The sequence below is a fragment of the Tursiops truncatus genome, chromosome 14 (genome assembly GCF_011762595.2).
Source record: "Tursiops truncatus isolate mTurTru1 chromosome 14, mTurTru1.mat.Y, whole genome shotgun sequence".
NCBI lineage: Eukaryota > Metazoa > Chordata > Mammalia > Artiodactyla > Delphinidae > Tursiops > Tursiops truncatus.
Window position 1 is genome coordinate 37,896,569 of NC_047047.1, and position 13,314 is coordinate 37,909,882.

Genomic DNA, 13,314 nt, shown 5'->3' on the forward strand with positions numbered 1-13,314 from the left:
CTGAAATGACTGTTTACAAGGAGAGGCCACTAGGAAAGAGCTTGAGAAAGCAAAGCCCACATTAACGACTGTGATGGGAAGCAGAGAGTTGATAGGGAGTTTTAATTTGTATAGTTTCTTCAAGAAATTATATTTGGCAACAAGAGAGGGAAGGGTAAGCTTAAACTGGTTATGTCCTTAATCATTTGAGTCTTAAGGCTAGGTGGTCCAAGGGCCAGAATATCATGACTGTAGGTAGAAGTGTCTCAAGACCTGTATTGGATTGCAGGTCATTCCAGATTTGATGAAGTCTTTATGGTAATTCTTACATGGGTAACTGAGTAGATTTTAAGATTTGTTAGGGGGATAAAAAGGAATTACACAATAATTGTAGATTAGAATTACAGGGGATAGAGTTGCAGGTCCTAAATAGTAAACAAAGGGAGCGTTGAAGTGCTCTTGAAGTGAGGACAGTCAGGCATAGGGTTAGGGGAGACAGAGAAAAAGTGGGAAGAGAATTCAGGGAATGTGAACAAAGCTGCTGACTGCCATGTGAAATACTAGTGTGTCTGAGACTGCAGTATTTTGATATTTAAAAAGAGCCAATTTTTAGCCAGAAAAATTCTGCAAAAGAAGAATAGTGCCAGATTACTGCCACTATTGATTTCCAGAATACTTACTAAAGATAACAGTAAATTTTAAAAAAATCTTTTGGTATTTAATACATAGTTCACAATTCAAAGCAATATCAAAAAGGTGTATACATCACCGTTTCACTCACAGACATGCCCACCATCAATTTTATTCATTTTTTTGCATAAAAACAGCAAGTATTGGTTTATTTTCTCCCTTTCTTATGTAAATGTCCTCCATATTCTCGGAGGACCAACTGTGGATTGAAATTTCCACTACAGTCATTGTATTACCATTTTATATAAGGATATTCAGCATCAGGGGCTCCTGGAAACCAATCCCCCATGAATACCCAGGGAATGACTGTAAATCTAATGATTAAAACCACACGATGCAGATATGGAAGCACATAAGTAGAACAGTGGAAAAACAGCCCCAGAACAAACATAAGGATACACAAGGATTTGATAGAAAACAAAGGTGACATATCAGAGTAGTGGAAAATGGGTAATATTGAGACAACTGGCTAGCTGTCTGGGAAAGGAAAGGCAAGAGTAATATCTTCTTTGCTCCTTAGACCAAAATACATCCTAGGAGGATTAAATATTTAATTGTGAAAAATAAAATCCTAGAAGTATTAAAGAAAAAACATAGGATCATATGGATACCACCTTGAGATTTGATGGACTGTGTTAAGCAGGACACGAAACCCAGAAACAATAAAATAAATTGAAATTTTTGACTACATAAAAATTGGAAGTACTACATGTTGAAAATGTCATAAATTGAATTAAAATACAAACAGCTAATGGGGAAAATATTTGCATTCTTAACAGATAAATGGCTAGTAGTGCCAATGTACAGAGAGTTTTTAGGATTCAGCAAGATGGTAAAGAACATTAAAAAAAGCAAAGGACACGAAGAAGGCAGTATACACACAAGCGCACACACACACACAAAATAAATGTTTGGTAACCATATGAGAAGTTGCCAATCCTTACTAATAAAGAAAGCAAACAACAATTATTTCTCCTTTTTTCCCCCCCACCCCCAACTATGAGATGAAGTTTAGATGATATGCATACTTACACAGTTTGGGGAAAGAGGAGATCTTATAATGGGGTCAATTTGGAGAGGCAGTTTAGATTGTTCGTGCCCTTTGCCCCAGCAGTACCAGATCTAGGAATCCACCCTAAATCTACTCATAAAAGTGTACAATAACATACATAGGATGTTTATTTTCAATTGGTTTGTATTGGGTAAAACTGGAAATAACTGAAATGTCTATCATTTGTATTATATAGTCTTTAAAATAAAAAGATAGGAATTGACCTTGTTTCACATGAAAAAAGCAAATTGGAAAACATACAGAATATGACCACATTCTTATAAACAAGGGGGAAAAAATCAGTACATGTAAAAAAAAATGGAGGATTATAATCTTAACTGTATAAGGATAAAATTATGGAATGCTTTAATTTTCTAGGTTAAATATTTAGAAGATTTAAATTATTTGTAATGTTCATGCATTGGTTTTATATTTGAGGAAAAAAATTTTTTTCAAAACATAGAAAATTGGTACTGCAAACCCTAATCGTACCAAATTTTTTAGGTACCATAGTTCACGTGCAGATTAACAAGATGTCCAAGTAAAATTAAACTCAATAACAAATCCCTAGATTTCATCATTTAATTTTGATTTTTAGGGACAAAACAAGAATATCACCTTTACTGTTTGACATTAGTTTTTCTTTTGTTTTTTGGGTTTTTTTTTATTTTTTGACATTAGTTTTTGAAAATTTTCTTAATGCATTAGTAAGTGAAAGATTTTTTTTAAGATTTTTTGCAAATAACATGATGTACCTAGAAAATCCATAATCTTCAAAATCTCTATAATTAAAAAATTAATATAGTTGATAGAAGTAAACAGATTAAAAATTCATATTATAAAAAGCACAGCTCTTGTTCATGTTTCAGCTTTTTGTGATATCAAGGTGGTACTGATTGGAGAAACAACTGGTTAGCTGTTTCCCTTAAAAGGCTTCTTAGGATGAATATGCTTCAAACAAGTGCCAATCATTCAGTACAGATAGGAAACCAGCTTTTACCCATCCACCAAGGGCAAATCCATTTATCCTAGGTTATACATGGTAATTACATTTAATAGACATACATATAATTTAGGGGTTGGTTACCAGTTTGTTAATTTACAAAGAATTGGCACAGGGATCTGTATGTTACGTGGTAGGGCCAGCAGATTTTTTTCCAGTAACCTACATGGGAAGCTGAATAAACAATAATAGGTTGCTCAGTGGGTATGAAGTCAGAAATAGGGGAATTAGAAGAATCAGATATGATATTCTAAGGCTGAATCTCTCACTTCCCATGGATAATGCTTGGATGGGATAAATACTCCTATAGAAAGCTGGACAAAGAATCATAACACAATTCAGATAGGAGAAACCCTAACTAGTAAATATACATACGAAATATTTCATCCTCACAGCAATCATCTGAATTACCATTTTACCTACAAAAACAGTTTTTAAAAGATTTTTCTTTTAAAAACACACTCAGCCGCTTCTACAGTATAAGGTGCTTCTGTTGAGGAAACAATATGTTTGGAACAGGTTTTCATTATTGCTTATTAGTTCCTCCATGGGTGGGAACGGGGTGGGGTAAGGACCCTATTGTTAAGGATGCCTGAAGTCACAGGATGAAGAAAGATAAGTGATATAGGAGCCAGGATGTTTTAGGCCTGCCCATCCTGTTTACCGAGGTAAGGTGTGGAATTGTGCCTGCAAATGCTGGTGATTGCATCTCCCTGTGCTTTGCACCCAGTAAGTGACACCCCAGAAGGTATTGGAGGAGTGTGTGTGGAATAGAATGGCATTGGCCTCTACCTTAAGTCAACAGACCCAACATACTCCTTATCCTCAGTGCTTTGTGAAAATGCTGGAAAGAAACTGAAACTTCTACTCTGAAGGGATGGCCTTCCTTCTAAAGGAGGTGCTGCTCAGATAGGGAAAAGGTAGGACTGTGAAAGAGGTGTCTTTAGCTCACCATGGGTGGCACAGTGTTTTCCGGAGTGTAGTGTACAAGATGGCCCAGGGAAAATAATTTTCATGTTAATAAGTGTGAATAGATCTTACTTACTACAAAAATAAATAACTCGTACACCAAATGCATGATTTTCCTGGATGTTATATTGCCGAAGACAAGGCTAATGTAGTATTAGCCTCTCTGAGTCAATCTAAAGAACAGTATCAAGTAAACAGTACAGGTGATGGACAGATATGAAAAGTCATGAAAATGATACATGAAATGACTAAAGTTTGGGGAAACACTGATTATTGAAAAGATTATGGGCTTTAGAATCAGATAAATCTGGGGTGGATACAACTGTATCATTCACTGGCTTTTGGGATGAAACAGCAGATTATGTGATCTCTCTGAGCCTAATTTCCTCATCCAGAAATGCGGGCTAAATGAGGAAAACATAATGCCTTCCAAATTTGATGAGAAAATTAAATGTGATTATCTGACGTACCTAGCACAATAGATGTATGTTTATTTTGTTCTTCACTTGTAAAATATATTTGAATCAGAGTATTACCTGAAAACAGTCTGAGATCATAGAAGGCCTCCGTGTTTTTTTGGTTTGTTGTGGTAGTGCTAGCTTTTTAGTTGTTGTGGAAAATAGGAATAAAGACTGTTTTACTTTGAGGATAATGTCGGGGGTGGTGGTGGATAAAGTCTAGAGGATCTTAAATTGTAGTATGAAGCCTGCTTTCTTTCACATGAGAGGGTTTATGTCAGAGCAGCCCCTAGTTCAGGGGTTGGCAGACTATTTTTGCAGTGGGCCGTGGGCCATACTGCCAACCCCTGCTCTACTTTTATGGGTAATTATGCAGAGACATGGGAACATAGGAACTTTCTTCCCTGTAGCCAACAGTGTTGATGACATGCCCTTGTTTGCTTATGTGTATTGTGATCTTATGATGGGTAAATGCCTCCAATCGAAACCAGATTAGGGTATTACTTTCCTTGGGTCTTTACAAAGGAATTAATCTTGACAGGAAAATAAAGAAAAATAGGCTTTCCCGCAAAAGAGAGTCTAGGTATCCTTCGATGACAAAATTGGATGACTGATCTGATTTCCCTAAGATTTTCCCAAACCCATGGTCTAATATAGAGGCAAACGATAGCCTGCATGCTGCCTGTTTTTGTACAACCAATGAGCTACCTGCAAGTTAAGAAGAGTTTTTATAATTTTAAATGTTTTTTTTAAAAACTACATTCTATTTTGTGATATACATGAAAATTACATGAGATTCAGCTTTCAGTTTTCTTAAAGAATGTTTTATTGAAAGACAGCCACACCCATTCATTTGGTGTTGTCTGTGGAGTAATTGCAACAGACTTAAACAGCCAGCAAAGTCTAAAATACAGGTACCTGCCAATTTTGAAAAGTTTGCTTTATGCCACTGCACTTTTATGACATACCTACATTAGTACCTGTTTTTGCTAACCAAAAGAAATCCAAAGAGGATTTTCGCTTTAATGGAAAAAGGTAATTGCTTTTTCACTTTATGCTGTTTCAGCTTATGAAAGGTTTCATAATCGGGGGAAACCTGTAATTACTATTTGGCCATTTACCATAAAGGTTTGCCAACTTCAGGTGTTACTCCTAATTTTTTTCTTAACTGGAAGAGGATAACTTGTATTATATTTCTCCTCCATGATTATACTTTCCCTGGGGGGTGGGAGTGTTGGAGGATGGAAAATGTACTTACAACTGACTGTGGCATTACAACTTCTGTGCTTTGAGAGAGCTAGAAAGGCAGAGGGTAGGGGAACAAATTTCTTAAGGACATACTTGACATCTGTTAATAGTCAAGAAGAGGAAAGGTTGAAACCTTAGACGTTCCAAATAGGATGCTGACATATAATAGCTAAGTATGATCCACCCGAAAGATCCTGGGGACAAGGCTAGAAGCTGTTAGAGCAGAATTTACTTAAATCTACTATAAAGGTAATTCGCTTTATCTTTGGAGAAATGAGATAAAAGAGGAAAGAATGATATGTTTTCTAATTCTTCACATCCTCTGTTTGAACGTGCACCCTGCCCCTCCACTGTAGTCTAGGTATTCCATGTAATATGATCTAAATATGCAGAGTGGTACCTTAATCCAAGAAAACTTTGGAGCCACTTGCAGTAACTTTTATTAGATTGTCCCAGATAAAGTTCTAATTCTCAAAAAGCAGAATTGGTTTAAGTTGTTTGCAGGTCCTTCTGGGAATGAGGTATGGGATATAAATAAAGTCAAAGTGTACTGCACTCTAAAATATTTCACTGGTTAAAACATTGAGATGAATTCTTCCCCTTTAAGTATTTTATGTATTTCTAAAACATAGAAAATATGCAGTTATGACTGGAAATAGCTATAATATTATACCTGCAGAGTTTAATATCTCAGTAGTGTAATTTATAATTATAACCTATTCTGATTTCTTTTCAAATATTAGGTGTCCTAGTTGCCTATGAAGGCTTGCCACTTCATCTTGCACTGTTCCCCAAACTTTGGACTGAGCTATGCCAGACTCAGGTAAAGAAAATGAGTTTTAGATGACCTGGTCTTTCATCTCATCCGACCACATGGTCGGTAATTTTAGGAACACTGGGTTGAAAACTGGCTGGAAATTGGGGATGTTTTCGAATCTTGGTAGGTAAAATACTATTAATGGAAATAACTGTTAAGCAACTGGCATCGAGTTGCCCTTTGAAGTTTTTTATGTCTGTAATATTTGTATCACAAAGGGTATTTCAGACAAGCTGTTTATAGTAAAGTTTCTCATTTAAAGGCCAATATAAACAGTTGTGGTAAAAGTCTGAAACAGGGAGATATTAGGGCAAGAAGGCATAAGCCACTTCTTGCGCTCCTTCACCTCCCCCATCTATTTCTTCTCCCCTCCACCATTCCAAAAGCTCTAGCAGAAACCATTTCACCATTCTGTCCTTTACCTCTCGCTTACCTGTTACCTCAGAGCAGTTTTTTAAGTCTGATGCACTTATTTTCTTATCAGCAATCTCACTGAGAACAGAAAACACTGTAACCATCCTACCTTAAGTCCAAGAGCCAACACCTTAAAGTGGGCACCTAAATAATGCTTGTTAAATTGTGGAGGGAGAATGGTGGGGAGCGGGGAAGAAATCAGATTGATCCTAAGGTTTGGCTTATTCCTTGGATCAGGCATAAGGAATCCCCACTCTCTTCAGGCCCTGAAAAAAACTATTGGTCTCTTGCCTGCGTGCATCTGCCCATTCCCAGAAGATGAGTTGATTAATTCCTTTGGCAAACCTTTACCCACATTTAGCATCTGGAATACTTTTGAGTCTGGTCCAGTCTCCTGCCCAGGCAGTTGTGCTCTGGATATTCTCCTAATGGATGTGTGTCACATGATACTGTAGTTGCTTCTCTGCCTCCTTGTCCCAAACCATGAACTCCTCTGAGTCATCTCTATTCCTATAGAAATTTCATTTTGTTTTCTATACTAGGAATCTTTGATAGGCTAGTATACTTAAAATGGTTTAGTACTTAGTAAACATTCAGAAAACAACTTGCTGGTTGACTTTTGAGCTGAGTGGTTTATTCAGTAATTTGCAACAAATCTCTTGCTCCACCCCCACCCCCACCCCCACCCCCTGGCCACTTGCTGCTCTCTTTTCATTCTTCTTGATTTAGGTAGTTGCTTTTTTTGGTTTCTGTACTATGCCACTGCCTATTGCTTCCCTATTGCTTTATCTGCTTCTGCACTGTACTACTACTCTCTTGACTTTTTTTCCCACAGAATTCATCACCCCCAAAACTTCCCTTAAAGTCAAACCATCTAAGGCTTCCAATGCCCCTACCAGCCCTATAGAAGCATCTGTGCTGTGCAAGAAATATAGGCAGCAGGCAGAGACTACAACCAGTAGAATAAGGCAGGTTTTCCTGACACCAAGGATCTGAAGACCTGGGTGCTGGTCCTACTTGACTCCTAATTTCTTGGGTGACCTTGAGCAGTTTACTTACCACAGTGCTTACTCTAATAAAATATATAAGTATATAGATGTACATATTATCTAAACTTTGTCCTATTTTTTTAAACAGTCCATTTTTCTTCCATATAAATGATTATTAAAACACATACATAAATAATCTAGGGAATATATTTACTCAAAGACATACTACTTGTGTTTAAGAGCCATGACCATTTGAAAACAGGAAAACCAAATTTTAGTACAATTTCCATATTTTGGGACCCACTAATTCTGTTTGAGATTATTAGGAAAAGAGGTGTGCTGTTTACCTTTGTGATATTTATGGGGCGGAAGGGTATTTACCAAATTACTATTGTTAATGAGATTATGTAAGTGAAAGTTTTAACTCATTTTAGGGAGTAAATCTAATTCTTAAAATTTGTCTTTTCTCTGTGGGTCATTTGGTTATCTATTAATTTTCCTCGAAAACATCATCCTATTTGTTAGTCTTATTTGTCCAGTCCTTATTAACTCTTAATGCTAGATAATAAAGCTGCATTTCTTTTAAAAACGTATTTGTTCAGTTTTGCCATTCAGACTTTTTACAGGTCTCTTCTGTGTCACCCATTTAAGTCCAAGTTAGTAATATTTTAATTTATTGGGAGGACAGTTGCTGTGACTGAAAATTTAGTAGAATGAAGTAAAAGTGGCTTTTCTGGGAATTCCCTGGTGATCCGTTGTTAGGATTCTGTACTTGCTGAGGGCCCGGGTCGGGGAACTAAAGATCCCGCAAGCTGCAGCCAAAAAAAAAAAAAAAAATGTGGCTTTTCCGGTAGGATGTTAAATGACTTCGGACGTATATCACGAGCAGTATATTTAAGATTTGCAGTTATTTCAGTGCTCAACCAATCAGTGCTTCTTTTCCCCACTTCAGTCGGCTATGTCAAAAAACTGCATCAAGCTTTTGTGTGAAGATCCAGTTTTTGCAGAATATATAAAATGTATCCTAATGGATGAAAGAACTTTCCTGAACAACAACATTGTCTACACATTCATGACACACTTTCTTCTAAAGGTACGTCACAAGTTGGAAACTCAGCGTGTTACTTCCAGTTAGTTAGTGATTGTGCTTTCATTGTGTTGGTCTTTTGGAGATTTTTCTTAATCATCTTTTTCAGGTTCAAGGTCAGGTGTTTTCTGAAGCAAACTGTGCCAATTTGATCAGCACCCTTATTACAAACTTGATAAATCAGTATCAGAACCTGCAGTCTGATTTCACCAACAGAGTTGAAATTTCCAAAGCAAGTGCTGCTTTAAATGGGGTAAGAACTATGCAAGGGAAGTCATGTGCTTCAGAACTTTCCTTAAATCAACTCTAAATTTGGCCTTCGTATGATTTTACTGTATACATAACTTTATTATTCAAACTCTGGAAGTCACATATGATGAAAAAACTAACCAAATAAAAATGTGCTCACTCTGCCTTTGTTACCTTAGCTAATATCATTAAATGCTAAGGGCAGTGACCACTAAGGGGAGACATTCCCTTTATCTCTACTTTCTCACATTTTTTGAAATGTTACCTGTGACGTTTCTGTTAGTGCCTGCGACTCATACGTAACTGAAAGTCAGATTAGTAATCTGAATGTAAAGCCAGTTAAAACTAGGAAATCGGTTGCCTTCTATAGACTCCCACGAAAGCCATGTCATGGAATTATGAAACACCCTGGAAACATGTGCTTGCACACGTCCAGCAGCAGCCTCCTAAGTAACAAAATGCTTAGATGCCAGAACGGATTACAGAGCTAAGTGAGGAAGACCTTATGACATCCACCAGAAACCAAGTAAAACTGACTCCTAGATTAATGAGGCCTAAATTTCTCATGGATCATTCAGGGTTTGCTTTTTAAATTCCTGTGTAATTCTCCCCCCCCCCCCCGCCTTTCCATTTTCAGAAAACACTATTTCGGTCTTCAGTCAGACTTAATTAGTGGTGTGGTGCATAAAATAATGGTATTAGTCACCTAGAACCAATGAAATATAAATAGTATCATAACACTGGCTTTCTAGTTTTAACATTCTTCTAACAATACCAGAGGAACCAGGATGGATTCCCGGAAAAGTAAACGTGCATTTAAACTGTTAACGGTTGTAATGCTGGCTTTGGAATTTGAAGTGTTCCTATCTGGATTTCTGTAGGACTTGCGGGCACTTGCTTTGCTCCTGTCGGTACACACTCCCAAACAATTAAACCCAGCTCTAATTCCTACTCTGCAAGAGCTTTTAAGCAAATGCAGGACTTGTCTGCAGCAGAGAAACTCACTCCAAGAGCAAGAAGCCAAAGAAAGAAAAACTAAAGGTTAGCTTTATGGGCTAATAAAATATTGACTTTAGGGTGGGAGAAGGGAAGAATATTGACTTTACAATAGCTGTGTAAGCCTCCTGAATATAAATGCTAAAAACCAGAATATCCACAACCACCCCCAGTATGATCTTAATGACTCCTTTCAGAGAATTTGTTTTGATGTTCCTTTTCACAGATGATGAAGGGGCAACTCCTGTTAAAAGAAGGCGCGTTAGCAGTGACGAGGAGCACACTGTAGACAGCTGCATCAGTGACGTGAAAACAGACACCAGGGAGATCCTGACCCCAACTAGCACTTCAGACAATGAGACAAGAGACTCCTCAATTATCGACCCAGGAACTGAGCAAGATCTTCCTTCCCCTGAAAATAGTTCTGTTAAAGAATACCGAATGGAAGTTCCATCTTCGTTTTCAGAAGACACGTCAAATATCAGGTCACAGCATGCAGAAGAACAGTCCACCAACGTTAGATTTGAAGACTGTAAAGAATTCAAAGACCTCCACTGTTCCAAGGATTCTAACCTTGCTGAGGAAGAGTCCGAGTTCCCTTCGACTTCTCTCTCTGCAGTTCTGTCTGACTTAGCTGACTTGAGAAGCTGTGACAGTCAAGCTTTGCCCTCCCAGGACCCTGAGGCTGCTTTATCACTCAGTTGTGGCCATTCCAGAGGACTCTTTAGTCACATGCAGCAGCACGACATTTTAGATACCCTGTGTAGGACCATTGAATCTACAATCCATGTGGTCACGAGGATATCTGGCAAAGGAAACCAAGCTGCTTCTTGACATTAGATGTAGCATGTCTACTTTTAAGGTCACCCCTCACCCCCAATGCTGTTTGTATAAGTTTTGCTTATTTCTGTTTTTGTGCTTCAGTTCGTCCAGTGCTCTCTGCTTGAATGGCAAGATAGATTTATAGGCTTAATTCTTGGTCAGGCAGAACTTCAGATGAAACAATTTGCATCTTCAGTATACTTTCTAAAGGGCAATCAGATAATGAATATGTTTTATGTAATTAAGAGTTCACTGTAGTGGCTTTCATTTAATATGGCTGTCTGGGAGGAACAGGGTTCCCTGGCCCTGTACAATGTAATTTAAACTTAACAGCATTTTTACTGTGTATAATATGGTGTCCTCTGTGCCAGTTTTGTACCTTATAAGAGAGGCAGATTGCCTCCAATCGCTGTGGTTCTTATTATCAAAATTAAGTTTACTTGTATACGGAACAACCACAAGAAATTTGATTCTGTAAAGAATCCTCTTTAGCTGTGGCCTGGCAGTATATAAATGGTGCTTTATTTAACAGAATACCTGTGGAGGAAATAAAGCACACTTGATGTAAAAATAATTGTTTTATTTTTATTGACATGACTGATTGCTATTCTGTGCACTTAATTAAACTGATTGTGATGACTTTTTATTTGTTTACATACCTTGCTTCAAGTCTTCTCAGATGAAAGTAATGAGAAAACTGAATGGGGGAACATACTTACTTATCCATTATATTCTATTTCATTAGAAGCATAGTGGCAGTCCAAAAAGTACCTTTTTCCATAGACTTTTCAATCCTCACCACCCTGAAGTGCGTAACTGCTGCAGGGAGAAGCATAACAATACAGCCAACTCGCCCTCACTTCAGCATGCTTCTAAATGCAACATGCCACTGTTTCACTACCTAAGAGCTACACACCTTAAAAAACCCTTAAGTAAAATAAAGGAATAGTATTAACATGCCATTTATTTTTTGTCTTCCTGAACTAAAATTACAGCTAAAACAGCAAGCTTGCTAGGACGAGCTTTAGCTTGGGACACTTCAACTATCTGTACTCAGGGACTCAATCTATTCCCAGAGGAGCATCTATGGGAGGTAAAATACCTAATTTCACATTGCTTGCTTTTAACTCAGTGCAGAGTCTAGTCATAGTAAAGATTCAAACAATGCTTTCAAATGTAAGTTCATGGATTTCATTCAATATAAATTAAGAGTATTTGTTTTCTTTTTTTAAAGGAATGACAGAGGGACGAGGTAAACGTTACACTTTTTCTGCTTACAAAATGTAATGCCCTTATAAAATCTTCTAACTCAACCATTTAGGGTGATCAGCTGCAGTAAACCTTGTATTTCTTCAAAATGCTGCTTCTGCCAACAGAATTTCATGTTCTCTTCTTCACAGACAGGAACTCCTTTACAGTCCAATTGTAATTCCGTCTGCCCTAGAGTAGGCACAAAATTCAGTGCAACTATTGCATAGTGTTCTGGAAGAAAAAAAGGAAAGCTTATTACTGCATTATGAAAAGAAAAATTTATCCATACAGTACCACTATTTGATTTTCATAGTGGGGGGGGGGGAAACCGAGTGTTTTTGGACTTAAAACAAAAGGTGCTAATAACATACCTTCTGGCCAGTTCCTACATCTCCATTTCATGACGATCTTTTTATTTGTTAACTGAAAACAAAGGGGAAATTCCACTGAAAAAGCCCCTATGTACAAGAAGTAATCAGTGAACAACGTGCACTCCCATCTTCCAGTTTATATGCCAGCACCATTGAGAATTCATTGTCCCTAGTGCCAAAATGTAACGGCAGTAACATCAAGGACAGAAGCGTGACAACCAATGCAGAGCTGATGTCAACGGCAAGGCAACTGACATTTGGCAACACACACCCTAGTGGCAGAAACCTGAAACTTCTAGACCAAGAGTTGGGAGAAATTATACTTGTGTCTTCTAAAATCATAAACGTTGCACAATTACTGTGAAACTAAAGCTTCAGCTTTTAGTATATATAACATTTATTTTCCCTGTAACCAACTTTATAAAGTGGTCAAGTTTCTGTGAACTCAGATAAAAACCAAAGCACATTTAAAAAAGGCATGAATAAAGCAATATTAACAGAAGTCAGTCCCAGCTTAACTTTCCTTTAACCTATAAGATTACTTACCAGTTCTACATATTCACCAGTGATGTTCCCATCAAACATTTGGAATTTCCTTCCCTTTTCAGCTTCTAATACAGCAGGAGATTTAGAAAATTTTTGCACCAACTAACCAAGCAAAACATACAATAGACATGTTATTCCGGCATATGCTACCATGTTTTTAACCTAAATGTAAAGTACTAATATAAGCTACTGTGGTTTGTGTTTGTTTAATTGTGAATACATAGCTTTTAATTATAGCATTCTCTTTCTCTCCCTTTCAGAGGAAGAAAGCTCAGTAAATTGCTCCAAACCCCTCAATGCTGATAAATTCCCCCCAAATGCCCATCATTTACCCCCCTCAAATCTTTAGGATAACTTCCCTGCCTCAAGCTATC

The 13,314-nt window shown here is 37.4% G+C and overlaps 2 protein-coding genes across 10 annotated transcripts in view; one reads left to right on the forward strand and one right to left on the reverse strand.

Annotated features, from left to right (window-relative positions):
• Positions 1-11,416, forward strand: part of USP34 (ubiquitin specific peptidase 34) — a 231,689-nt gene extending 220,273 nt beyond the window's left edge. For 6 of the 8 annotated variants that reach the window (XM_073791349.1, XM_019942617.3, XM_073791344.1 and 3 more), the window contains 5 exons: positions 6,142-6,221; positions 8,571-8,711; positions 8,815-8,958; positions 9,836-9,995; positions 10,177-11,416. In XM_073791349.1, the coding sequence (XP_073647450.1) occupies positions 6,142-6,221; positions 8,571-8,711; positions 8,815-8,958; positions 9,836-9,995; positions 10,177-10,784 (1,133 nt within the window). In that variant the 3' untranslated portion in view covers positions 10,785-11,416. The remainder of the gene's footprint in view (positions 1-6,141; positions 6,222-8,570; positions 8,712-8,814; positions 8,959-9,835; positions 9,996-10,176) is intronic. The other 2 variants (XM_073791350.1, XM_073791347.1) reach the window with 2 other exon arrangements.
• AHSA2P (activator of HSP90 ATPase homolog 2) overlaps positions 11,338-13,314 on the reverse strand; it is a 29,911-nt gene continuing 27,934 nt past the window's right edge. For both annotated transcript variants that reach the window (XM_019942621.3, XM_073791351.1), the window contains exons 7-9: positions 12,941-13,042; positions 12,395-12,446; positions 11,338-12,254 (exon numbers count right to left, since the gene is read on the reverse strand). In XM_019942621.3, coding sequence (XP_019798180.1) covers positions 12,082-12,254; positions 12,395-12,446; positions 12,941-13,042 — 327 coding nt within the window. In that variant the 3' untranslated portion in view covers positions 11,338-12,081. The remainder of the gene's footprint in view (positions 12,255-12,394; positions 12,447-12,940; positions 13,043-13,314) is intronic.